This window comes from Platalea leucorodia, assembly GCF_965183815.1.
Source record: "Platalea leucorodia genome assembly, chromosome: 8".
Taxonomy (NCBI): Eukaryota; Metazoa; Chordata; class Aves; order Pelecaniformes; family Threskiornithidae; genus Platalea; species Platalea leucorodia.
This window is the reverse complement of record NC_138830.1, coordinates 26,836,344-26,863,850: the sequence shown is the minus strand read 5'-3', so window position 1 is coordinate 26,863,850 and position 27,507 is coordinate 26,836,344. Positions and strand designations below refer to the sequence as shown.

Genomic DNA, 27,507 nt, shown 5'->3' with positions numbered 1-27,507 from the left:
CTCTGTTTTACAAGCTCTCATGCACCTGCCAAAATTTTTGTAGGGTAATCTGTGTGTGTGTATACTTTTTATTTAGATGTTCACACACACACACATAAATCCCCAGAATTTCCTGCTTTTATCTTGGACTTAGCTAAAAGAAAAGGTTTTTTGTTTTTGTTTTTTTTAGTTCAAGATGACAGTTGTGGAGAACAGAACTCAGATTTTTGAATTGGGTTCTTCAGGATTTTGCAGTTTTATCAGCTTCTAGATACGGATCTAAACTCTGACTCAGAATATTTTGCCACCATCTAGAGTATAGACACATAAAACCTTTGGTCTTTATTTGTAAAAGTATTTAAGAGAAACTGACATACTAGAGGAGGTGATCCAACTTATGATTTCTATTACTGTGTGAGAATTTCCATTAATTTGTCATCAAAAAGTCATGCAAAAGCCCTGATATTGTTTGTAGATTAGGACATTGGAGGCTTTTGTCTCTTCAGGTGTGTGTGTGGGGGGGAAGTAATTCTGGGAAAGATTTGTTATTTGTAAACTTGTGAAGTTTTATACCAATATTGATGCAGTAATCTGAAATGTTTTACAAAATGGACAAACTGTACTTGTGTTGCTATGAGTGGCAAATAGCTCATAGATAGCAAGCTGCACATTAGAGGTCCATGGTTCTCATCCAGCTCCTGTCTGATTCTGGGAAAGTTCTGACTAGGCAGTCTTTTATTCATGGTGTCCTGTTTTGGCTTGTCCAGAAGCAAATGCTTATCTAAAAGGTCAGGACCTTTAGTTAGACTTGAGCATAAAACATCTAGATTGGAACTGGCTTGTGTCCAGCTAGTTAGGAGATTGTGTGAGTCTTTTCCACAGATTTCTTTTTGATGTTTAAGCCCAGAATTAGACTTTACTCAGATACTACTTTTTATCATGTATTTTGGGGCTAAAATCAGGGTTGTGTTTTGTTGTCGTTTAACCCCAGCTGGCAACTAAGCACTATGCAGCTGCTTGCTCACTCCGCCCCTGGTGGGATGGGGGAGAGAATCAAAAGAGTAAAAGTGAGAAAACTCATGGGTTGAGATAAAGACAGTTTAATAGGTAAAGCAAAAGCCACATGCGCAAGCAAAGCAAAAGAAGGCATTCAATCACTCCTTCCCATCGGCAGGCAGGTGTTCAGCCATCTCCAGGAAAGCAGGGCTCCATCATGCGTAATGCTTACTTGGGAAGACAAATGCCATAACCCCAAATGTCCCATCCCGCCCCCCCCCCTTCTTTCCTCCCCCAGCTTTACATGCTGAGCATGACATCATATGGTAGGGAATATCCCTTTGGCCAGTTGGGGTCAGCTGTCCCGGCTGTGTTCCCTCCCAGCTTCTTGGGCACCCCCAGCCTGCTCGCTGGTGGGGTGAGAAGCTGAAAAAGCCTTGACGCTGTGTAAGCACTGCTCAGCAGTAACTACAACACCCCTGTGTTATCAACACTGTTTCCAGCACAAATCCAAAACATAGCCCCATATTAGCTACTATGGAAAAACTTAACTCTACCCCAGCCAAAACCAGCACATGTTCACAACAGAGGTTTAGCACTTACTCTGCACTGCTTGGCATGTCCTGAAAGCTCCTAGGTCCTAGTGAATTCTTCTGCAATGCCTAGGTCTCTGAGATTTCCACTCATCTTAAGCTTTTCCATCTCAGTAATCCACCTTGGTTTTATTTCAGCTGTTACTGTGTTCATTTATGAAGGTAACGTCTCTTGGATGCAGGTTTAAAAGTAAACCTGAAACTTGCCCTTTCTTTCTTTCTTTTTCGGTTACTGCAGTGTAGTTCTGTTAAACTAATCAAAATGAGTGTGAGAACAGTTTCTGAATAGCTTGGTAATAGTGTGTCCCTGTGTGTTTATAGGCACAGATGTGAATGCTACAGTAATAGATGAAAATGACCCTATTGATGAAGTGCAAGGATTTCTGTTTGGAAAACTAAGGTAAAACTGAGTTGTAAGTTGTTGGTCTTTGGCATATCAAAAAACTTGATGCAGAGATGCTGATCTTTTGCTTTGTTCTTATTTTTTAAATGTCTCAGTTATCCATATGTGTTAGCAGCATACTTTTCCATACGTTAGTTTCTTTGAATTAGCAGCAGACTTGCTTATAGGAAACCACAGAAGTTGTTTTACCCTTATACCATTTTAGGCAGTTGTATCCTGACTTGACAGAAGAGCTGAAAGAGCTTAGAAAACACCTTGTGGAAAGTACCAATGAAATGGCACCTTTGAAAGTATGGCAGTTACAAGGTAATCTGCATAAAGACTTTCAGTACTGTACTTGCAAAAACTTAATGTAAACATATCTTCCTGTGTTCCGTGCAAATGAGGTTGCTCGTGGCTGCGTGCAGTTGAGAGAGTTTAACTGTAAATTCCTGCACTGGAAAATACTGGATTTTCTAAAGTGCCTTTGTAGAGTCCTGTTGAAATAGCTTTTAGAAAGATTGTTTCATAGGACTTCTGAAATGAGGTTTGCTTTCTATATTGTGAAGTACAGTAAGCCACTTGCTCTTAAACTGACTACTTATATGATCTGCTAAATGCAGAAAAGCAAAAGAAATGTAAAGTTTCTTTCCATGGTCACATTCTTGGTGTGGAAAGCTGAGATTTCTCAAGACCAAAGGAAAACACCATTTCAAAAGCATCTGCATGCAACTCTGGCCTATTTCGCTGGAAATCATCTGTAGAGGCCTGTGGAAAGGATTTTCATCCTCTAAAAAAAGAGAGTAATTTGAAATGCTGAACATATGTTGTAGCCACAGAGACTCTACCTATATTCAACAGATGGCTAGCTTGTGAAACAAGTATCCAGACCCCTTCTGAAGGGCAGATCCTCCCACCTCAGCCAAAAAAAAAAAGGTGATGGTCTGGACTCAGTGAAGCAACCTGTAGACAGGATACACTGGTTCATTTTGAAAAGGTTACTTCAATGCAACAAATAGAAGTTGAATACAAGGAAGAAGATTTAAAAAAAAATATTTAAAGACGCAGATAGAAGATGAGTTTCCATAGGTTACAAATAGGCAAAAACATTAAAAGCTGAAGTTAAGATGATGCTGCATTGGCTTGCTTTCAGTTTAGAGTTCTTGACTTCTATTTTTTCACTTCTAGATTTAAGTTTTCAAACTGCTGCTCGCATTTTGACTGCTCCCCCTGTGGATGCTTTGATGGTCATGAAAGATCTCAGTCAGAACTTTCCTACAAAGGCCAGGTAATTTTGAGTTCTAGGAAGTTTTCTTGCTATCTTTTTTTTTCTGAGCAGAACCTGAGACAGGCAGCATCGATTGGGTTAATGTCCGAGTTTCCATTTAGCTGGAAGCAAACACTGGGGAATGTTTATGTAGAGAAGTTCTTCAGCCTATGGTTACAAAGAGGATCTTACAGTGTTTTTCTTGGATGGCAGTTGATGTGGACTGGTGGAACATTTGACAGAATTATCTGTGCTGTTTTGTGAAATGCTTCTGAACCTTTTGCATCAAGTCCTCAAGAATTTATTGGATAGGTTTTCTGTTTGGTGGCTTTAAGGTTTATCTATTCACTGGATCCCACTCTTCTGGGATCCACTCTGCCAAACACCCCAGTCAGTCTCATGACAGAGACTAATGTGCAATTCCACTGTTTCTTGCCGTTTGTCAATGACTGTCTTGAGCATATTCAAATTAATTTCAAGAAATTCAGTCATAATCTGACCTGCCCAACCAGTCTAGAAACGTATTTCTTTTGATAAATTCCATGACCTGGGTCATGAAGCTGATGATATAGGAGCTCCTCCTTTTTGAGTAGGTGGAGATATACCTGAGAGTAAAAAGAAGCTGGATTCTGGTCTTATTTCCCACTAACTGATGTTAAGATTGTGCTATTTATAGCTTCTTAAGGTAGCCATTGCACTCTCATTGTGTTTTTAGTCAGACCTGTGAGCTGTACTTGCCCATTCTGTGATGATGCAATCACTAGATCCAATATAAGGAAAGGAATGGGAACCCACAATGAGGAGTGAAATCCCCCTATTTTCTGCTGCCAGCCTCCACCTCTACCTTTCTGGCAGCTGCCTGCTTTTATTATGGTTAACGTGAAATTAGACATTGAGAGTTGGCATGTGGTTAACATGAATTATACGGTATAATTAAAAATAGCACATCCTACTGTTTAATGGTATCACAAAGTGCAAGTGCTTCTGATGGCAGCTCTTTATACTAGGAGACTAAACATATTTATATATAAGGTACAAAAAGTAGGACAAGTAGATATCTAATCTATGTGTTAGATAAACTGAAAGATGATTCACAGCATGATGTTTTTATTTCTGTAGAGCCATAACAAAAACAGTTGTTTCTTCGGAACTAAGAGCAGAAATTGAAGAGAACCAAAAGGTAATGCTTCCAGAAAGTAACATAATGCTTTTGCACTTATGTCTTAATATAAATTCAAGCTTTGAAAATGTGATTATATTTAAAGACACACGAAAAACATGGTTCTATTTAAAAGCTTACGTTTTGCTCAAAATAATGACCCGATATTTTCACACACAACTTTGTCACAGTATGTATCTGGGAAGTAAAGAAGCGGTGGATTTTCAAACCTGGATTAGGAACATAATTTAGCTTGTTTGTTCAAATATGAGAATATTGGTCATACATTCTTTGAGCCAGATCACTTACTTGGGGAATGATGATACGGGATTTTGTTCACAGAGCTGCCCCTACAATGGTTGTTCACAGTAGTCAGGTGTTCTGATAGTTATCTGGCAAGCACTTGTTAATGTATATGAAAGTCACCTTCTGTTTGGTATCTGAATGCAGAATCTGGTAACTGTATTTATTTATCTTTATAAAATTAACTTTAAATACAATGGAAGTACTATGTTGTTAACCTTGGGGGAAAATGTTTATACAGAAAACATACAGTGTTAGGTTCTTAGGATTTGCATGCAGACTGTCTTAATCTGATCTATAGGACAGGACTGTGTCAAAAATGAAGCAGTAGAAATTTTGATGTCTGTGTTACATCAGTCTTTACTTGGTTTCCGAGTTATGCATTTGTAGTGATGATGTGCCAGCTGAAGTTGTACAGAGATGGTTAATATGTTTCTTGTAGGACTGTGCCTGCTGGGTGGCCTTCTTTCAGGCTCTGACCTAGTTCTTACTTGAGTGGTACAGCAGATGTGTGAAGTCTGAATGTCATAGCACTACTCATCCTGGGTAATAGTTAAAAAGAGGCTGACTTCAAGTTACTGATTGTAGGTTTTTTATTGTATTCTGAACTTCTCAAAAGCAACTAGATATTAAAATTGTGAGTGCTTTTTAGTGGAAGTTATTAGAGTCAAAATGTAGTTATATTTTTAGATTACTTTAAAATGTCTGAGCTGGATGGAACGTAGCTTGTTAGAAAGCTATTGCTTGAAAAGCAAATATATTAAGCATCTTCTTACAGTTTTAAGGATGCAGAAGAGATTTAGTTCTCATTTACCCAATTTGCGATGGTGCTTAGATATCTGAATTAATCAGTGTTTACAAGGATGTCACAGAATAAACTTGAAACTTTCTGCCGTGGCTTAGAATGATTCATACTGTCTGGAGGAAATGGTTCCAATGTTGGTGCTTTGAGAGTGAAACCAGCAAAGGAAAAAAATTTAACAGCTATCCAAGTAAGTCTACATGTGCTTTGAAACAGAATCATAAAAAAAAACAGGTTATGAGGGACCTCTGGAGGTCATTGAGTTGGCTCTGGTGTTTGCAGAAAAATGTTTCAACAGCTCTCTTGTGTACTTGGCATTAGCAAAGCACTGAAAAAAACAATAGCCACTTGGGAATTTTGTACAGGCTTTTCTACAGAATTTTGTACAATTAAAATACACCTGGTAGTGCAGTCTGGATAGAGCGCAAAATAGAAGCGTTAGGTGGTCATGAAAACGAAGCCAAACAACAGCTTTTGTTGTATGATCTATGCTGATCTATTAATACATTTCAGTCACACTTGGTATTATTAATAGGAAAAATACAAAGTATGTTACGTACACACTTATGTCTTTGTTTAAAATCTAATCAATGATATTTGGCTAGTCCAGTAGTAAATGCAAAGTTACCTGAAATCTATTTACCAGTCCCCTGAGATTCCTGTTCTGAAAGAGAAATCCCTTGTTGTTCAATAGCGATAAAATCAGAAAAGAAGGGATGCGGTTTGACACTGTCGTCCGGTGTGGTTCTGGAAGGGACAAAGTATAGAATGTAAGTGCAAGCTGAAGCTACCTGGTGGCTTTTCTGTTATGTGTTAGATCAGACTGGTCCACAGGTAAACCCATGATTTTGTGGATTCATTTTTATTCAAAGTGTGTCTAGGCTACTAGATCCAGATCTGGCTAGATCTAACCCTGCCCTTTAAAGCTATTCTTTGCATGACTCAGTTTGCGTGGATATTATTTGATAGAGAAGTTCACTGCTGTTAGTAAGTTATAGTTTACTATGTAATTATCCACAAAAAGATACAATTTAACACTGCATGTACTCAGCTCTTCTCTGGGGGCTTTTTTATTTAATAAAATATATAAATTCTTCCTGATTAGATGCTGCTTTCCTGTTCTTGGTACTTCACATGGTACTTTGCTATTCCTCTGTTTGCTTTGCTCACATTCTTCATGATAGTAGCGTTTTTAAATATCCAGATACAATGTTTCTCCTTCAGTATTCATCATGTCTCTTAATAGAATGTTGTACCTGATAGTGCAAGACAAAAATGACATTGCTTTCTTCCAATACCTCTTAAGGTTTTAAACAGAATTTTTCATGCTAGAGTTGGGAAATTTGCTTCAGAAGGACTGTGTTTTATTCAGCTCTCCTGATTAAAAATTGTTCTCTGTGATGGTGCCTCAGTTCGGAGGCAAGTATCCATTCAAATGGGGTACTGCTTAGAGGTACTTGGAAGAAATTCCAAAATATCAATAAGACTTTTTCCATTTGTGTGCTGCCTGATTTTGGGGCTATCAGACTGCAGTGGCAGCTCCTCTACTTTTCATTGATGACATATCCACTAGGTCACGACTTAACTGGTACCTTAAACAGTAGTTAGTTCCACTAGTCAGCGCCAGGCAGTATCCAGCAGTTGAAGTCTGTTCTGCCCAGAACTGTGTGTTAAAGAGCTAAGACAGGTAACTGGATGCTATTTGTCCATCTACTTTGTGGGTTGTCAGCTAAAAAAAAAATTAAATTATTTCTCTCAAGCATTTCTAATTATTTAATCTGAGTATATTGAAAAAGTCTACTCAGGGACTTTCCAATGCACTACCAAATCATGTAGAAACAAATAGAAATCCCATTTATGTATCTATGCACTAAATAGCTTCCGTTGTTTTTGCCTCTGGTATGGATGTGCGCACAAAGTCAGCAAAGACTGTAGTTGAGAAGTAATGTAATGCAATAAGGGAGATAAAGTCTACAACTTCGACACATTAAACTCTCCAGTAATTTTTTTCTATGCAGGGCATTCTTCTAATGGCCTTGTACTTTCTTTCAGTATTTCAAAGGAACATTAGGATTACAACCAGGAGATTCTGCCCTGTTCATCAACGGACTACTTATTGATTTAGACACTCAGGACATATTTAGGTAGGAATGTTTTCTTTTTCGGAATAATTATATCCTGTTTAGGAGCTTGCATCCTGCTTGTGCATAAAGTAATAAAGTAATAATAATATTAAAGTAATAAGTAATAATAAAATATTAAAGTAATTTAGTAATTTAGACTGTTTTGAACCTTCTTCACAAAGTCTCTACCTAGACTACGTTCAATTGTTAAGTACTGGAAAAAGCAAATCATGGTTCCTTCTCTTACGCAAGTGCATTTCCAACAAAAAAGCTGATGTGAAAACTGGAATACCCTTGAATATTGGAATGGGAAGTCACCTTTGTACAGTTCTTTTCATTTGTGCTGTGACTAGCAAGATTTTGGTCTCCAAGACTGTCAACATACAGATTTTATTCTGAAGGTAGTCGACTGATTCTCAAAGGATAAACCACTGTAACGTTTTCGTCTGAAAACCACCCTATATCTTTGTCAAGATTTGTTTCAATAATGTGGAATTGAAATTACATACATATGCATATCATGCTTTAGTTATCTTGATTTAAGGTAGTTTTTCCTAGAAATATAATTGAATAGGTTTAAGTTATCTCAAGTTTCTTAGGACAGTTAGAAGCGGGTGATGAATAAGTAGTAATACACAGACATGGCAGACTTGTTATACCTTTCATCTGTTAACCCTTAGGACAAGAGCAAGTTATTTGCTGTGTCTTCAAAAATTCAACAACATTTTTTCTTTTCCTTCCAGCTTGATTGATGTGCTGCGCAATGAAGCCCACGTTATGGAAGGCCTGCACAGCTTAGGAATTGAGGGTCTTTCCTTGCACAATGTTCTGAAGTTGAACATCCAGCCATCAGATTCTGACTATGCTGTGGACATCAGAAGCCCTGCTATTTCAGTGCGTATGGTTTTATATAAGGAACACCTTATTTGCTGTTGGGGAGCACATTCTTAAGCTGTCAGGGGAACTTTTGTTCTTATCTCACAATCAGCTCTGAAACTGCAGTGAAGAAAAAAAGAAAAGTTACAATTAGCTCTTTTTAAAAAGCTTAACTTTTTATTCATACAATTCTCAATACAGTGTCTGATTTGTAAAAATATTTTTACGGTCTCAGACTCAAGCAGGAGGACTGTAAATCATTTAAATGCCTTTATTTTTTCTTAGTGGATCAACAACCTTGAAGTTGACAGTCGGTATAATTCCTGGCCTTCCAACGTGCAAGAACTGCTGCGTCCCACATTTCCAGGCGTGATCAGACAAATTAGAAAAAACTTCCATAATTTTGTAAGTAGTGGTCTGACTAGAAATGAAATGTGCATTTTCCTCAACAGCAGGGACATTAGCTTTTGCAACTTACCTATATGCTGGATTCCCTGTCACTTAAATATCTTTGAGATAGGATGCTTTTCTAAAAGGTTTAGTTCTACCTGTACTAGTAAATTATGGCTGAGATTCAGAGATTACTGAGCATGATTCTATGGCATCTATTAGATGCCACAAGTTGCTTCATCAATGGAAAAAACTATCACCTGACAAGTGGGAATTTGGTGCATTTCAACTTTGTGATAATACCTGAAGTTGGTTAATGAAATCCCTCAAATTTGTTAATTAGTATCTTCTTAACAGGGTGAAGACCAACTTCAGTTGTTTCAGTTAGAAAGCATTCTTGCACCAAGACTTCAAAAGATGATCATCAGTCCTCAGCTTAATGCTGGGTGTCCTTTTAGTCTCTACGTAAACTACTTAAAGTTATATCTAATAAGGCGTTTGTAAATTCTGTACTGTAACTCTTGTCATGTGGCAGAGTGGCCCTATAGAAAAAAGGGCTCCTCTGGTTATTGGCACACAGGGACTTGAACCACCTCAAGCTGTGGGAGCACTAACGTGTTATCTTTTTCTCTGGAGTTCAGTACTTTTAACATTGAAATTATTAAATGTAAAGGCAACAATTGGCATGAATAAAGGGCTCTAAGTTCATTCTGAATGGCGCAGTTCTGCCTGGGTTTGGGCTTGCTCTGACAATGTCTTAGTAGCATTGGCTCTCCAGGGGGCTGAGCAGAGCAGTGCTGTGTTCCTCAGCTCTGACAAATGCCTGTCTCCCATGAACATCTTAATGGGTGGATTTGTGTACACACAGAGGCGGAAGCCTAAATGCTGTGGGATACTGTGGTAAAGATAAAAGTACATAAGGAGTTTGGTCTCTTCTGGTTAAAGGAGTGGTTTAGACAGGGCATTTTAGACAATAGACTTAAAGACTTTAGAAGAAACTACTATTTAGTGGGCCTCATCTCCCTGGCAGTGTATAAAATAGGACTGATGATAATTCTGCACTGAGATGTGAATGAAGCTATCTCTAATCAAAAACGTGTATCTTGACTTCTTAAGGGAATAGAAACTTTTCACTTGCAATTTATATGCAGGTGCTGATAGTAGATCCTACTCACGAGACAACAGCAGAACTACTGAATGTGGCAGAGATGTTCTTCAGTAACCACATCCCACTGAGGTAATCGCTATCTTTTAACAAGAATTTTTTTACATCGGTTTTATTTTTGTGACTTTCGCAATTGTAAAATTCTCATTGCTAAAACACTGTAGAAATGTTAGATATCTTTTATTGGTGGTTGGGAAGGGCATTTATTAACTACTACTGCTTATTTAAATAATTTTTTTTTTTTTTTAACTTTTGCTACCAGCAAAACAGAGTTCAGTTTCTTTAACAGTCCAAAAGAAACTTAAAAGCAAGTACTTTGGATGAGAGAGAGATGAAAAGCAAGATTCTGATGGACTCACCATTAGAGATTATATGTGCTATTGATTCCTGGCTGCTCTGCTCGAAATCATATCATTCTATTTCAGAAAAAGCCTTTGTCTAAGATGATGATCATAGCTGACAGTTGTATGAAGACTTGATTATTTATTAGTATAATAGATTCATGATCTGGGGATTTGTTTGGTTGCAGGATAGGACTAGTCTTTGTGGTTAATGACTCGGAGGATGTTGATGGACTTCAGGATCCTGGCGTTGCCCTCCTTAGGGCATACAATTATGTGGCACAAGAAATGGACAATAATTACGCTTTCCAGACTGTCATGTCTGTAAGTATTCATTTAAAAGGCAAATGAGCATTTTAATATTTTCCGTGTATGTCAGATTATGTTAACGTGCTGATATGTAGATAATGGAAGAAATTTTTCTTTGACTCAGTGACTATTCAGAGTATCTCCAAATACTAGTACTACACAATACATGTTTCTTTGTAAAGTGCTTCTGACCTAACTTTAACAAGCGAGACTAGATTTAACTGTGGCACTTAACACTTTTGCACATTTTTCTGATCCTGCCTCTGCTCATTCTGCCAATGAGTTCTAAACTGTCGTATCCCTTCAATGTAAGAATTTGTTTAGAACAGTTCCTGCTGCATACTTCTGCCACATCAAAGGATAATACAGGTGCTGGTAAATGCATTTGCACTTGTGGTTTGACATTGTTGTACAAATCTATAGGCTGGGGCATACTGTAATATTAAACTGCTGGTGACTTTTATTCTCTTTTTTTTTTTTTTTTTTTCTGGTATGTATTTGTAAGTCGAAATAAAATCTTGTGCCTTCAATAGGGGAACAGTTACCTACTTTACATGTGAGGTCTGTTGTATTGTTTGTAACATGTCTTCAGTTCTGAAGGGAAGGGTAGGTCTTAAGACTTTACTTGAGCCTTTTTTCACCTAAGCACTACTCCTCCCTCTCAAATACCTTTTCTAAGTAAAGGTGTAAGTTATTATTTAAAGAAATACATGGTATTTACCTCCTTCCAATCTCACTGGAATGACTACGAGGTAAAGCAAGATAATTATAAGAGCTACAGGTGCCTAGGAGCTGTTATTGCAGCTAATAAATAAGAAAATAAGTCTTGCAACCTGGCTGTTAATGCCTTATAATTACTGGAATACAGGTGACAGGTCAACTTACCTTTGGTAAGGACAGAAGCTTCACAGTGGCAGCTGTAAACTTGTATTTGTATCCCCCTTTCAGATATATAACAAAGTAAAAACAGGAGATCAGCTGAAAGTGGAGCATGTGGTTAGTGTTCTTGAGAAACAGTATCCTTATGTGGAAGTCAACAGCATTCTGGGAATTGATTCTGCCTATGATCAAAACAGAAAGGTAAGAATTAATGAAATAGAGCTTTTATCACTTTTTTTGTTTCAACACCGCATTGAAAATATAGTTACATACAATTTCTTGATCCAGTTCTCTTACTAACCAGGTAGCTATTTTGTTATCACATTGGGTGACTTTCAGTAATACTTTAATAAGTATTTATGTTCAGCACAAAGCTTTTATGTAATATACATAACATATATCATATATTGTCATATAGATTTTAAAAAATCTGTATGTATAGTACCAGAACCAAGATAACTTTCTTGTGACTCATAAGTCATCCTTTCATTCTGGTATGCAGACTTTAGTAGAGTTTAAAATTGCTTGAAAAAAATCAAGGTAATGGAATGGTTCATAAGAAAACCAAGGGGCTTCATGTCTGGTAGCGATTGGTTTTCTTCATTGGTATTTGAATAAATCGTGAGGTGAAGTAATGATGATGAATTCAGAATGCCTCTCCTATAGCAAGGCATTCGACAATCTTCCTCAAATAATTTCTTAAAGTTATTTTTAGGGTTGATACTTTTCTGTATGGAGAAAACTGGTAGAGCAATTCACTGTTGGATCACTTACATGTGAGATGAAGCAGATTTTATTTGGGGTTCTGTTGGGGTATGGTTATGTATTTTTGTGAATATTTTAAAAGAAAGAATGAAAATACTGTCTACAATAGCTCTGTAACACAGATGATACTGCCTACATCTGTAAATGTAAGGAATGCAGTCAAGGTTATATAAATAGGCTTGTATGCACACATGCTTTCCATCTTCTGATGTAGGAAAGTGAAGGGAAAAGCATTTTGAGGAAATCAAAACCGATAAAAGTAAGGCAGACGTTTTTGTATGACAGGAGAGGCCTTTTCAGTTTACGCACTAGACACCAAATCAAACGCAAAAAAGCCAAAAGCAACGCCCCCCCCGAAGTCCTAACACACACAAACTGTTCTCCTCCAGAAGACCTGAGAGGCCATTCTGGAGGCCTTGCTGCAACTGGTGTAGCTGACACCATTCAGCACAACCACATCTCAAAACATTGCAAAGCCTTCAGATAAGGAAGGAAGCCTTTCAAAATTGCTTATCTCCATATAAAGGACACAGGTTAAAACAACACTGAGCACTCTTTCATGTGATCTGAGCTTTGTGATATTTGTGTCCTTAAAAGCTCTTGAAAGCCCTCAATAAGAAGCTCTGAACAGTAAGAACCTGATTAACTTCTGTCCATAACAGAGTATCAATAATGATGGTGCATTTTGCAGTGGTTACATGAAATGGGGAAATTTGTCTTGATGTAATAACCCCCTCCCCCACAAGTTTCTTACACTTTCACAAGTGTAAGAAACACGTTCTTAAAAAAATAAAAAGAAAAAACCTCTACCATGTCTTACATTACAATACTATCAATGCTTGCGTTGCATTTATTTCCATATGCAAAGTCAGATTTCCTGTTGTGCATTTTTTGCTATTAGCAGAAAGTGCTCATTGGAATTAATTTATTTACAGTACGAACTTAATGCAATATTTTGCACTTCTGTTTTATGAAGTAACTTTTTTGCTTTGAGACTCTGAAAGACAAGGGCATCTTCTGCACATAAGATACAGAAAGTGTCTTATGCACTGCGTAAAATTAATATTCTCTGTATCATATAAAAGCTGGAAGGACACCTTAGTGTGGTTAGAATAGACTTGCGTGGATATTGCATGGAAACGTTATGAACCCTTGTGGTAACGGGCTGATGTGGTAAAGCGACTTCTTTCCCTGTATTTAGGCAGCGAGAGGTTACTATGAACAAACGGGTGTAGGTCCTCTCCCTGTTGTGCTGTTCAATGGAATGCCTTTTCAAAAAGATCAGCTGGATCCTGATGACCTAGAAACTGTGACAATGCACAAAATCCTGGAAACCACAAGCATCTTCCAGCGAGCCGTGTACCTGGTAGGTGCTGAGTTCAGCTGTGACTTTAGAGAGAAATAAGATTTGGAAAAACTGACTCAAAAGTCCCCAAATATGTAATATGCAAGACAACTTAAGTTGCATCATTTCTTGGTTTGTTTTTTTTTGTCATTGTTGTTGTTTTTTTGTTTATTTGTGGTTTTGTTTGTTTGGTTTTTTTAAGTTATCTAAGGCAAATATGCATGTGAAATAACAAATACTGCTTCTTTCTTCTTTTCTCCAGGGTGAATTATCTAATGACCAAGATGTAGTTGAGTATATCATGAACCAGCCTAATGTTGTTCCGAGGATTAATTCAAGAATCTTAATGTCCGACAGAGAGTACCTAGATCTGACAGGAATGAGTAAGGGATGCTTTTAATTGCATTAAACCTGAAGTATCTCAGTCAGTCTTCTGCTGTCCCAATGGAAAGGTCTAGTGGCAAAGTATTAACAGCACCCCAAGTGATGTTCTAGCCCTGGTGCTAGGGGAGATGTTATGTACCATAACAACATTTATGTCTACAGATTTTTCAACAGGAATTTGTTTTGATTTTTATACAAACCTTTAAGGGAATAGGACTCATGAAGCTGAGAAATTAGCAATGCTAGCAAAATCCAAGAACAGTCATATAATGTATAAAGCAACAGCTTGTTTCTTATTTCTAACCTTTTGAGCAGAGATTGACAGTCGTCTCTGGAATTACTTAAGATTTGCTGTGCCATACCTTTTAGGACTTTTCAAATGTATTAATGGCCAATGCAGCGACTCTGCTGTAATGACAGTATTGCCAAAACTACCTTTTTTGAGTTGCTTGAAAAACAGTAGCACAGTGGATTTTTAAATGTATATTATTTACATAAATTAACTTCAACTAACTGAGACTTGAACAATTCTTTCACCTGACTTCTGCATATCAAATATGCAGATGTAGTTATTAATGTAACTTATGAGACAACACAAATATATTCCTCAGCTTATTACATATTAACAGTGGAAACGAGAAATAAAGAGTAGTATCACGAGGAACAAAATAGGACGTGTTCTTAATGTTCTGGTAATAGTAGTGACTTTTCTTTCATTTTACATGGAATAGTTTGCTTTGGCATCTAATGCTTTTTTTCTTCCTCAGATAACTTTTACGTGGATGACTTCGCTAGATTTACCACGTTGGATTCCAAAGACAAGACAGCTGCTGTTGCAAACAGCATGACCTACTTAACAAAGAAAGGTAACATCTGCAGTGGATCGTGAACCCAAATCTAATCTTATGTGTGTTTCCAAGTGTATATACAGTACTCAACACACACATTGAGCCTTGTTCAAGCCTGTGGGTAATGGCGCAATCTAAGTGTTAAAAAGAAAGATGATTTTTTTTTTTTTTTAAAAGCCATGGCATCTACATGGAACAAGGATGTTCCCCTCTTTAAACCCAACCTTCAGCGAATAATGAAGACCCACCCAACCTGCTCTTGCTATATTGAAAATGACCACTAGAAATGCAGCAGTGTAAGCTCTGATCCTGCAGTGACACTGACTAGAAAAATACAAAAGGTGTTCTAGCTCTCTGTCTATAATTCAAAATTACTAAGTTACATGGGTCCAGAAGAAAATTGTTATTGCCCGTTATGTAAGACAACACCTAGCACGGTCTGTGCTGGTTTTATTGCTCCAGTGCATGTACTGCTTTTTCAATGATAGTATTGTTTTATTACAGTTACACATAAAGTCTCCCGTTAGTGTTAAAACTCAGCTGTACTTCTCAATGTAAGAAATGCATGAACAGACATAATACAGAGCTTAATCAGGCCTTTCCTAGATCCATTTCCGTTAGGAATCATAAATAAGCTGCTGTCATTTGAACCAATTCCTCTTGTTCCTGTCTGCTTTACTAGGCTCTCACAAGTCTCTCCAGCACCATCTCCAGCCATTGTCACCTGCGTGCACTGCCTTAAATGTACCCATTGCTCCTTCTGTCTCGTATTTGTCCCTGGTTCATGTTTAGTCACTCTAGATCTGAACAAGTTTCTTGTTTTCCCTTTGTAGAGTATTAATTAAATCTACAACTCTGCACACTCATTTGAAAGTGTGCATTAATTTGCAGTCCCATGGCTTGACAGTTTTGGGTCACTGCTCCTTCTGTCACTTAAGATATTTAATAACTGGTATCTGATTGCAGTTAATGCTGTAGCACATTTATTTTCTAAAATAATAGGAAAGTTATATGTATTGCTGGCTCAGCAACAGTACTGAAATAACACTGTCATGCTAGTTTTTAAAGAGGGAAGATAACAGAAATGGTTAACATCCAAGTCGTAATGGCATGGCAGTTTTTGCAAACAGTCTTCAGAATGATGCCTTCATGGTATGGTATGAAATTGATAATATGTAGTATAATTAGTGCTGTAGCATGAAAATAAAGCATTGGTCTATTCAAGGGGAAGAAAAAGTTAAAGCTTATTCTAATAAAATTATCACAAACTCGTTGCTTGTTGGACTTAACTTTAGTTATTCAGTTATGCCCGATACAGTGCTGCAGCTTCTTGATACACGTTGGGATTACTATCAAATTATTAATGTCTCTCTCCTTTTCCCCTTTCCTTTCTGCTTTTTGACCAGGAATGTCTTCCAAGGAGATCTATGGTAACTCATGCTTTAGCATTTCATATATTGTTGTTCTGGGAATTTTCTGGTTCCTTTACAACATTGGCAGGAAATGAAGAAAGCGGTTTAAATGCATGTTTGCTTCAGCACTTCTTTCTCTATACAAAACTGATTTTGTGAACTAACAGCTTCAGTATGAAGGAAGCAGTATGTCTGTACCCTAGTTGGAATCTGTAAATTATTTACAGGTTCCTTTATAATTTCTAAATTAAAAAGGTAGCAAACAAAAACTAAAAAAAAAAAAAAAAAAAAATCCAGCTTAGAAAGAGTGATGCATGCTGTCACGTGGGTTTTATGAATGAGGTAAATGAAACCTAATATAATACCAATACTATTATTCTTGTCTTGCCAGACTTCATAGCTTAGCTGCATCCATCTCTTCCCTATGTAATTTTTTTTTTTTTTTTTGAAACCTTTGCATGTGCATCATATTTCTCCTCCAAATGAGGAAAAACTGAAGCTTTCCTTCCCTTCTCCCTCAAATTTCTCCCACTTTTTTTTTAATTGCAGATGATTCCTTTGTTAGACCTGTTACTTTCTGGATTGTTGGTGATTTTGATAAACCTTCAGGGAGGCAATTGTTGTATGATGCAATTAAACACCAGGTAGGTAACGTTTTCATTTGAACGGGTTAGCAGTTCTAACAAAGCAGTAGGTAGAGGCTTGAAAAACACAGCTTCTTCCTGTTGTATGACGTGGGGAGACTGATTCTCCCTGCAGGGTCTCTGATTTCCAGCCTCATCTTATTTGTAGGGGCTGGAGCATTGCTGACCTTGTACTAGGACAGAATCCCCTCCTGGCACTGTGTTAACACAATAAAGAAAAGATGTTCTTTTAAGCCCATGGTTCTAAATTGAAGATGTCTGTGTTTTGGTTTGGAGATGAACATGAGCATTGCTCTCTGCTCTGTCTCACTTGTTCCAGGAAGATAATTGAATCATAAAAATAGATAGCTTACTCCTAAATCACTGTTTTGCCAGACCTCTGAGCGGTGGCCGTGGTCCTATATCTCTTATGTAGCACAGTATTATCTAGAAGATTCCTGACACAGTGGTGCCTATATGTAAACTAAATACTTGATGTTAAATTAGTTCGTTCATCCTTTTAACCTTGTGCTGTTATTTACCTAATTTGGAATCTGGTTTTGTGGTTAAGAAATACAAAGCTTTTGCTATAGAGTTTATTATAATAGACTTATTCTTCTCATTTAAAACACACCTGAAATCTAAAACTTTCCTAATGCATGTTTTGTTAAACACAGAAATCCAGCAATAATGTTCGAATTAGCATGATTAATAATCCTAGTGAAGATCCAAATAGCCAGAATACACTTGTCGCTAAAGCCATATGGGCAGCTCTACAGACACAAACGTCAAATAACGCCAAGAACTTCATCACCAAAATGGCAAAAGAAGAAATTGCAAAGGCACTAGAGGCAGGAGCCGACATCTTAGAATTTGCGGTTGGGGTAAGCATGTTTGTTGGTATTTACAAAGGTAGGGTACTTTGCTTGTTCTTCTAATGAATTTTTTAGTGTAGTATGTTCCTATGCAAAAGATGCAGTAACAATGGAAAGTAACACTGTTGGTTTTGGTGTTGGTTTTGTTTTTTGCTCTAAAAGGTAAACTTACCTAAATATAACAGTCCATCTAAAAATAAAATAAATCCTCATAGACATCAAAGCTTAGTAAGTTTGAAAAGTCAAAAGGAATGCAGATTCAGGGATCTATTTAAGTGAGTCAGTTGTTTCTTGGGGGGTTAGGAGAGAACTATAATCTCTTTAAAAAGCTGAGAAATTACCATTACATTTCTCAAAGTAGGTTTAAAAAAGTTAGGCAAGAACCACTTAAGAACAGAAGAATGGAACAACTGGTCTAAATAGCAACAGTTACTAGGGCTGTGGCCCTTCAGATCTTAAGTTGTGATAATGTCTGAAGGTGACAGGCAAGAACTAGGCTTCAAACTACAAAGAAAAGGGGCCCGGGGATAAATTGTAGCAAGATATAGAGATGTTCTTGAATGGAAACAAAAAAGGTGCATTTAAAGAAAGTGTGCAGAGGTGTACTTTTCTTCCCATTTCAATGTCAAATATTCTTTTCTTTCAGGGTATGGATATCAGTATTTTCAAAGAAGCCTTTGAATCTCCCAAGGTGGATTTTATTCTGTCCCATGCTATATATTGCAGAGACGTTCTAAAGCTGAAGAAGGGGCAGAGGGCTGTGATCAGCAATGGAAGGGTGAGATCACTCAGCAGGCAGTAGAAGAGATATTCCACCGGTGGGAAGGAAGCAGCCCTTGAGCAGCAGTCTAGGGATCAGACACAGAGTCTCAGCTGTCTTTAGGTCTCAGCAGCCTTTAGGACCGCTTCATTTGATTTATTCATTGTATGAATAACTTTGTGTACTGCGTGCAGTTAGTTGTTGGTGCAGTGTACAAATTCAGATCTCTCAATAACAGAGTTGCCTTCACGTTGGCAGTGAATTGAGTCCAGGGGCAGAAGGGGATGATAAATTTGAATGATTGTGCTGCTTCAGTTCATTGGGCTAAATGCTGCTGTATCTGGCCCTGATCAAGGTGCCTTGGTCTCTTCCACCAGCTCTTTTTACAATAGCCACTTAGATTAGGCAAATTATGTTACAATAGTATTTCGCTTCAAATAATGAAGCCCAGCTGTGTACAGCATTCAGTTTTCTTTTGCCATCTGCTTGCTAGTTAGGGAAAAAAAGCAAGTTCCAGTGGCTACTGTATACTTTAATGGATTAAAAATTTCAAGCAATGAGTTGCGGTATTCTATTTCTCTCCTTAGCAAAATAGCAAGCGTTGTCCACGTAGCTTTTAAGCTTCCGAAGGCTCGAGGAGTGAGATTTGCTAGAGTTTTGCTGGACTACTGGAATTGGCCTGGTATTCTATTGCCCCTTCAAGATGTACCATTGCGTGTGTAATTTAATATGCCTGATTTTTGCAAACCAAGCACTCAGTGAAAGTTTTAAGCATTTATTTTATGCCTTAGTCTAGGTCTCTTTGCTCTAAATAGCTAGAATTAGGCTCTTAAACTCTGCTGCCATTGACATTAATATCAGGTAAACAGTTGATACCCACTGAGACTCGGCTGGAGTATTTATTTAATACATCTTTGAATTTTGTTTCAGTGTAGCCTTACCTAATAATGCTGATCCCACTTTCTTTGTAGATTATTGGCCCATTAGAGGATGGCGAGATGTTCAATCAGGATGATTTCCATCTCCTTGAGAACATCATACTAAAGACATCAGGACAGAAAATCAAATCTCAGATTCAGCAGCTGGGATTTGAAGAAGATCTGTAAGTACGCGTGAAGAGGCTTACAAAAAAGTGGTGGTACTCTCGATAATGTGACTTTCTGCGGCCTGGAGAAAGCTCTATCAAGTACACTCTGAATAGGTGCATGTGTGTTTATGGTCAAGGCTCAGCTGTTCAGAAGGGCAAGTGAGAAAGGAAAAAGATGTAAAATATCTTTATTGGGTTTGAAGTGCTGTAGTGGCTTTTTTGTGGTTCACAATCTCCTGGAGGTATGGAGCTGTAACTGTATGCCCCAGATTCAGGAGGCAGTTCTGAGAGTACCGGCAACCCCTACTACGGTACGGTGCTCAGAGTTCATTGTTCTTCATTCATTATCTATATCTAGTAGCAACCTGCCATGGCTGGTCCGTTACCTTGTAACGGAAGTTGGAGGAGTTGTGTTGGCTGAAGCCTTACTGACAAGCAGCAAGAAACTGGGAAAGTGCCCGAGTCTGTAGGAATTTACTATAGAACTGTTCCAGTGAACATGAAACAGTAAAGGTATTGGTACTCGCTGGTATCACATTCCCTGGATCACAGCAGCATGGGCAGCCAACAGCCTGCTGTGTTATCTGAGGAGTTCAGGAGGTGGTTTCTTGGACTCGGGGGTCAGGGAGGGATACAGGTGGACTGAAAAAATAAAGAATGAGGGTGGTGATGCATTCTACAGGGGCTGGTAACCTTTCTGCTCCTCTAAATGGAAGAGAAGCCTAACTTTTCATTAATATTAAGGCCTTCAGACTTCCTGTGGGTTTTTCCTCCAGCTAAATCTTAACTGACAGGCTCTTTTAAACCACTTACCACCGATATGTCAGGGCTTCATAACTCATATGTAGGATTACTATGGTATTGACTTAAAAGCAGAAAGAAGGGAAGAAAATGAGACAGTGGAGTATGCTTTCTGAATCTGCAGTTCAGCTAAGTGCTGCTTGGCCTATCAATATAAAAATTATTTTAGTAATACATTTCACTGTCAGTACTATGGAATTATGTAAACGGCTTTTAACTTTTTTAAAAAGAAACAATAGGAAAAGAGGTGGAGATAAGAAAATGAAAAGTTCTAGATAATTATTGCAAAAAGCACAGAGGTGAGCTAATCAAAAGACAGTCATCTTCAGGTTCAAAAGAACTGAAGTCCCTAGGCATGCGTTTGTGTTTTGGAGCTCATAGCTAAGAAGATAGTTTCTCTCAGATCTAGCATTACGTTTTTCCATGATGCTGCTTGACTCTTAAAGGCTGGTCAAGTAAGTTAAGCATGAGGTCTTTTGTGCAGAAATCTTAGAATCATGGAATCGTTGAGGTTGGAAAAGACCCTTAAGATCATCAAGTCCAACCGTTAGCCTACCACTGCCGAGTCCACCATTAAACCATGTCCCTAACCACCACACCTACCCGTCTTTTAAATACCTCCAGGGATGGGGACTCAACCAGTTCCCTGGGCAGCCTGTTCCTAGGAGGACAGGTTTTAACAGTATTCCAAACACTTTTGCATCCATTGCTGTGTTGGGAATCAAAACAGAAATAAGAGTGGAGGAAGAGGGCATAGTTTGAACATAGGCTAGTTTTGGACAGAGCAGTGTTTTTTTGGTTTTAATGCTGCCAAAGTTTTTTGAAAGCTTTTGAAATTATCTGCTGCATTGGAAAACACTGTAGAACCTGGCAGACTTCACCAGGCTTGTGTTTTTGGTATGAACAATTTAAACAGCTGTCACTGTAAATCTGTGAGACTTACTTAAGTCAGGAAAAGCTGACAGACCTTTAAGTTACAGTAGTGCTTCTTGGCAAAGCGACAATGTCCAAATCAATTTTCATTGAACTTTCAAGAGGTTTTACATTTTCAAGATTAAATATATTCTTAAAATACTAGACTGAAAATTTATGGTAATAATAAAATGAAGAAGTTGTCAGAATTAATACTCTTTCAATGATAAGACCCCTCTCAAAAGTTTCTCCACATACAGGATTGCTTCCTAGTTCTTAAGAGTTATAGTGTAAAATGGGAAGACTGCTGTGAAACAAGCATTTGATCTGAATTGCTTACAGGTCTAAGAGAGGTTGATGAAGTTCAGGAATGCAGTGCCTGTAGCATGGCTGACCCCTAAAATACCAGCTGTTCTGTAGTTGTTACAGAGTTAAACCCTTTGGTACCCTCAGTAATAAGGCTGCAACCTGTTTAAATTAATGGCAGATTAACCCTTAAATATGTTTAATTTTTCAGAGCTTGTGTAGAGAGGTAGCAAAAGTGTTAGTTTGTTTATCTGAATTCAGTCTGTCTTCTCTTTTGCTGCTAACTGGCAGAAATGTGGTAAGTACATGTATTTTCTGAGTATCTGTAAACATTTTTTTTTTTTCTTTTCAGTGCAAGTGACTTGGTAATGAAAGTGGATGCTCTTCTTTCTGCTCAACCAAAAGGAGAGGCAAGGATTGAATATCAGTTTTTTGAAGAACGATACAGGTATAGGATTGCTGGCATTTGCTGAGCAATATGCTTTTCCTTGTCTTTTAACATTCCCATGGTTTTAAGTTGCATTTAACTTAAAAAAAAAAAATCTAAGTAGCAATAGGGAAGTCCCCAACAGTTTTCAGGGCACAGTGAGATTCCAGGAATTAACTTTGTCTACCTATCTTTACACAAGTGTATATATATGTGTATTTTTTTCTCTATCTAGTTTCAGAAGGTGCATTTAGGAAGTAATTTGACTTCAGAATGAGATGGGTAGTGTTTTTCCTATGTTTATCCATACATTTGATACTTTAAAATTGTTTTTTCTTCTGTTTAGTGCAGTTAAACTGAGACCAAAAGAGGGGGAGACATACTTTGATGTTGTGGCTATTGTTGATCCTGTGACCAGAGATGCTCAGAGACTTGCTCCATTACTTTTGGTAGGTATACAATGTTCTATTGCATTTTATGGCAATTTCAAAAAGTTGTATCAGTTCTGTAATTTTGGAATGTTTGTCTTCCCCCTTGACTGGGTGGTGACCAATGGCCTTCTAATAGTGTGCCTGAGTTGCACAATACATTTATTAGTGGAAAAACTAATTACACTATACTACACACTAATGAGATCATGTTTAGATACCATCTAGATAGCTTTTAGTTTCACCATTTTAATGGTTTGGTTTGCAATAACTTGAGGAAGAAAGTCTCTGCATCCCCAAAAGAATACCTGCAATGTGAGGGAGCAGGCAACTGTTCTTAAAGCCACCAATTAAAAGGTGAGTGTGGTAAAGCAAATAACGAGAAGGGAGGATTGAGAATGAGCAGGTAACATGTATTCTTGAGGTCTTGTCCATAAAAAGAGTGGTCAGCTTTCCTAGTTAGCATTTTAAGGGATGTCTTTTTCTCATTACTTTAGGTTTTGAACCAATTGATAAATATGAACCTAAGAGTGTTTATGAACTGCCAGTCCAAACTTTCTGACATGCCACTGAAAAGGTAAGCAATACATGCCAAGGTTAAAAAGAAAGCGAGCAAGAAAAACCTGTTGGAATGTGCAAGCACAGAAACATCGACAAATGTCCTATAGGAAGTCTCAATAACTGCTTTGAGCTCGTTTATATAATAGCACGATTTCCCACAGAGAATCTGGGAATGTGTGGATAGCATGAGGTAATTCTGCTGGTTTACAAGTTGGGTGCATTTTTATTTATATAAGTTAAATAACTTACTAATCTTAATGGTTGAGTCTTGCACATTCTGGTTGGTCCTTCAAAATGAAAATTCTGACCTCTTCTACAGTCAACACAACCTATGCTGCTTTGGACAAAGCCTCCTGTATGCAAGAGGGAATAAAAATTTTGTATGTGGCTTCTTGGAGACATTGAAGGTCTGGGAAAGCCGATACTGTCAGCAAATTCAACAAGAGTGAAATGTTTGCAAAGTTTGGCAGAAATATGTTCTAACATTTTCTTTCTGAAATTTCAGCTTTTATCGCTATGTTTTGGAGCCAGAGATTTCTTTCACAGCAGATAACAACTTTGCTCCAGGACCAATTGCCAAGTTTTTGGATATGCCCCAGTCTCCACTGTTCACTTTGAACCTAAATACTCCTGAGAGCTGGATGGTGGAATCTGTCAGAACCCCATATGACCTTGATAATATTTACTTAGAGGAGGTAAGATGTGTTCCTATTACTGCATTTAAATCGTGTTGTTTTTCCAGGGCTTATTTTTGTAGTGGGAAAGAAATGTAGAATTTTAAAATGCTAATAAACATAGAACTGTGCATATTAACACCTTTTATGTTTGCAGACCCCCTAAACGTTTTCTAGGAGGGATGCACGTAAACCTAAGCTCACTGACAAGAAGATTGCTGTTCTCAGTTACTCATGGATGCCTGAACCACAGGTTGAAAAATACTGTAGGCTTGAAGCAGATCCTACAGATGCTTTGAGTGTGCACATATAGCATTTTAGAGTGTCCTGAGCGAGAAACAAAGAAACTCTTTGGTCATTAAATAACTTCTTCAATTTATTAGTTGAAAAATTCTTTCAGATTAGAGCTCCCTACAGCTAATGTCACAACTGAAAATAAGATTGTTATTTTTTAAACTCTGTTTAGAAATTTTGAAGTAAGATCTGAGTCTGGTTCCAGTAAGTAAATTCTACTGACTTTCCCTTGCTCTAAGAAGCCTCCAAGCCAGTTTTAGCTACCTGCTCATTTTCACAGCTTTTGTTACCAGCAAACACTTCTGTGGCTAATGATTAACCTCTTGCTGTTAGCAGTTAACAGTTCTTAGAAGATCTAGAAATAGTGGGCTAGTAAGTCGTTACAAAATGCACTACACTAATGTGTTATGATGGGCACTAAAACCACATATATTAAAAGTTAAAAAATCCATGTGTGATTGCAAAATAGAAAATTTTGGATTTCAGGGTGCAATGTTAAATAATAAAAGTTAAATGAGGCATTCCAATAGTCTTTTCCCTTGAAATAAGCCATTATTTGGTTGGCCTTGAAGACTGCCGATCTATATAAAACCCTGTAATTTTCTATATATGATCCAGCATATGCAAAACATGCCAGGCTGACAGCTCTGGAGGCTGAAGTCCTCTATTTATGTGCAGAATGGGTATGGCATGGGCAGTGGCAGGACAAACTTCCCCACCGATACGCCTCAACCCTGACCTGGAGGAACCACCTCTAGAGGTGAGAGGGAAGTTCAGGCTCCAAAACCAGCCAGCCAACCAAGTCAGGCCGCAGCAGCCCCAGCTGTGCGAGTGCCTGTGCAGTACAGAAACCTGTCTGCTGCATGTGTAACAACATTGTCAAACCCTTTACCAATAGGCCTCTTGAAAAGCAACAGTCTGTATGACCTTGTGGTCATTACAAATGTGGGTTACTTTCTCACTGAACGTTATATTATGCAAACTTAAGGGGAGACTAATCTCTCTGATATTGTTTGGGAATATGATGTAGTGTAGCGGTACAGTCTGATATTGCTAATCCTGTACTAGTTACTCAGAAATCTCAGAAATTGGGTGGTTGTTGTTGGGGGAGGTGGGGGTGGTGGGTTTGTTGTTTGTTTTGTTTGGTGTTTTTTTTTTTTTTTTCCTTTTCAACTCTTAACCTAAGTAAAGCCATAAATGAACCACCAAATGGCTGATACTACTATGCATTTCAAGCCTCTGATTCGCATGTCCCCCCTTAGATTAACTGAAAGCCTGAGAGAGAGGGGAATTAAATGCTTCAGGCATTCGAAGCATCATCCTGAGCCTCCAAATAAACATCAGGTTTACTTTTGCAGGTGCACAATTTACAGTTCCTAACGTGCAGTCTGTTGGTGCTATAGCAATTAAACTGTCATTTTAGATGTGCAATGAGAGAAGGTGCTTTGTGAGATTAGACTAGTATTTTGCTTATGTAGTGTCCTCAGGCTACATCTGAATTTAACCTGGTAGGGACCCAAGGTTTTTTGGGTTTGTCTTCCCCCCCCCCCCGCCTTTTCTTTTCTTGGCACTTTGGTGTAGTAAAAAGGAATTGGTCTTTCTGACAGTACCCTAGCACACTGTAAGAGTAATGCAGAGCAAAACAAAATGTTTATTTCAGATGATAAATATTAGATGAGACTAGCTTTAAACAGATTTAGATTCAAAGCTGTGGAGCCCATCATATACCTTTTATGAGATGCCAGACTGATCACTTACTTGACTACGTTCTCCAATAAATGTTAAAAAAAAAAAGTGTGAAATAGAGCAATAGTCCTTCCCTTTTCTTATCCTAGCATCTTACCAGTGGAGATCCAAATCTTTTTGGTCAGGGATGCTCTTAATATGTGTGTGAATTTCATCACTTGGAGGAGCTGAGCTCTTTGAGGCTTTCTAGGTATTTGTTTAATAAAATTACTCTGGTAAAATAAAGTAAGTGTTATTTAATTATTATGGCTATTTTAGAGAGTAACTGAATCACTAAAAATTCGCACTTTAGAGCTAGTGCTGAATTCAGCAGTATCTTCTCCTTACAGGTGGATAATGTTGTAGCTGCAGAATATGAATTGGAGTATCTGCTTCTGGAAGGGCACTGCTATGATATTACTACTGGACAGCCACCTCGGGGACTCCAGTTTACACTGGGAACTTCAACCAGCCCCGTCATCGTTGATACAATTGTTATGGCCAACTTGGTAAGTTTTCGAATGAAACTGGCAACAAATTACCGGTCATACCGTCAGCACAATCACTTGCATAAATCACTGAGTATTTTCTAGCATGTGAGCTATGGGTATGTGGTGTTACTTACACTCCACAGTTGTTTGCAAATATATCAGAACCACATCATTCCTAACACTGATGTCTAAAACCTTGCAGTGTACTTATTTGTCTCTTACCTTTTTCAAGATGCAGTCCTTTCCCTTCAGCTTGCTGAGGAGGGTCTTCTGGAATATCTTAAAATGATGCCAATATTCTTAAGCAACCTCTTTCCAGGGAAGGTCAGACAGTTCTGTTTTTTTCTAGACAGGGTACTCCTTAGACCATCCACTCTGGTACTGTAAGCCTAGGTGGACAGTTGTCTTGGTTTGGGACCCCTTTCTTCAGGAGATCTATGGAACAAATGGAGAGAGTCATCAGGAATAACTGGCGTTCTAGAAAACAAAGTGTCAAAGAATGGGAATTGCTTAATTTAATTGAGAAAAGGTGATGGAAATCCGAGCATATGGTTGTTCCCTGCAGCTGCCTTTATAAGGTAGCTGCATAAGGGACCAATCTGTTTTCAGTGTTCACACTGGGCAATGAGAGAGGTAATGGACTGAAGTTATGCGAAGGGAAGTTACCCACGGGAGTATTTTCTTGATATGTAATGTTAGTGAAAAACTGGAATAAATTGCCTATTGTGGTTTTTGGAATCTTTAAATGTATTAAAGAAAAAGCAAGGAAGAAATGTTCACTGATGCTAAATATTTATTTTAAAGTTCTGACACTCATTTTCTACTTCTTTGCGCCTTTTCTTAGCCAAAGTATATCCTATAATGATGTAATATTTGTTATTGTAGAAAAGACGATGACCCTTATTTTACGTGTGATCACATTGCGTGTGTGTATTTTGGGGAGTAAAGCTTAATGGCTTGGAGGTGTCTTTTTTTCTAATTAGTTAAACCAAAGTGTATGTACCATAGTATACAGTGCTGTGTGTGGGAATCCTCTTCCTCAGCTCAGTGTCTGTACTGTGAAGGAGTATGAGGAGACCAGGAACATGGCTTGTGGGTTGTTTTTGTTGTTGGTTGTTTGTTTGTTTTAAAGCAGACTGGTTCACATATGGAATTGCATGCATTTGGGGTCACTGTACAAAACTGGATGGGACACTGAAGCGTCACTACAAATGTTTACATCTTC

The 27,507-nt window shown here is 37.9% G+C and overlaps 1 protein-coding gene across 6 annotated transcripts in view; it reads left to right on the top strand.

Moving 5' to 3' along the window:
* The window catches only part of UGGT1 (UDP-glucose glycoprotein glucosyltransferase 1), a 50,132-nt gene that overhangs the window by 9,887 nt on the left and 12,738 nt on the right, over positions 1 to 27,507 (top strand). For all 6 annotated transcript variants that reach the window (XR_014229028.1, XR_014229029.1, XM_082320098.1 and 3 more), the window contains 22 exons: positions 1,890 to 1,968; positions 2,177 to 2,277; positions 3,139 to 3,238; positions 4,337 to 4,397; positions 7,534 to 7,625; positions 8,348 to 8,498; positions 8,766 to 8,885; positions 10,022 to 10,107; positions 10,565 to 10,700; positions 11,634 to 11,765; positions 13,531 to 13,695; positions 13,937 to 14,057; positions 14,826 to 14,924; positions 16,868 to 16,962; positions 17,619 to 17,825; positions 18,463 to 18,594; positions 19,548 to 19,678; positions 22,035 to 22,130; positions 22,456 to 22,558; positions 23,035 to 23,114; positions 23,604 to 23,793; positions 26,142 to 26,300. Coding sequence is in view for 4 of the 6 variants with exons in the window: in XM_082320098.1 (XP_082176224.1) it covers positions 1,890 to 1,968; positions 2,177 to 2,277; positions 3,139 to 3,238; positions 4,337 to 4,397; positions 7,534 to 7,625; positions 8,348 to 8,498; positions 8,766 to 8,885; positions 10,022 to 10,107; positions 10,565 to 10,700; positions 11,634 to 11,765; positions 13,531 to 13,695; positions 13,937 to 14,057; positions 14,826 to 14,924; positions 16,868 to 16,962; positions 17,619 to 17,825; positions 18,463 to 18,594; positions 19,548 to 19,678; positions 22,035 to 22,130; positions 22,456 to 22,558; positions 23,035 to 23,114; positions 23,604 to 23,793; positions 26,142 to 26,300 (2,636 nt within the window). In the remaining 2 variants the exon portion in view is untranslated. The remainder of the gene's footprint in view (positions 1 to 1,889; positions 1,969 to 2,176; positions 2,278 to 3,138; positions 3,239 to 4,336; positions 4,398 to 7,533; positions 7,626 to 8,347; positions 8,499 to 8,765; positions 8,886 to 10,021; positions 10,108 to 10,564; positions 10,701 to 11,633; positions 11,766 to 13,530; positions 13,696 to 13,936; positions 14,058 to 14,825; positions 14,925 to 16,867; positions 16,963 to 17,618; positions 17,826 to 18,462; positions 18,595 to 19,547; positions 19,679 to 22,034; positions 22,131 to 22,455; positions 22,559 to 23,034; positions 23,115 to 23,603; positions 23,794 to 26,141; positions 26,301 to 27,507) is intronic.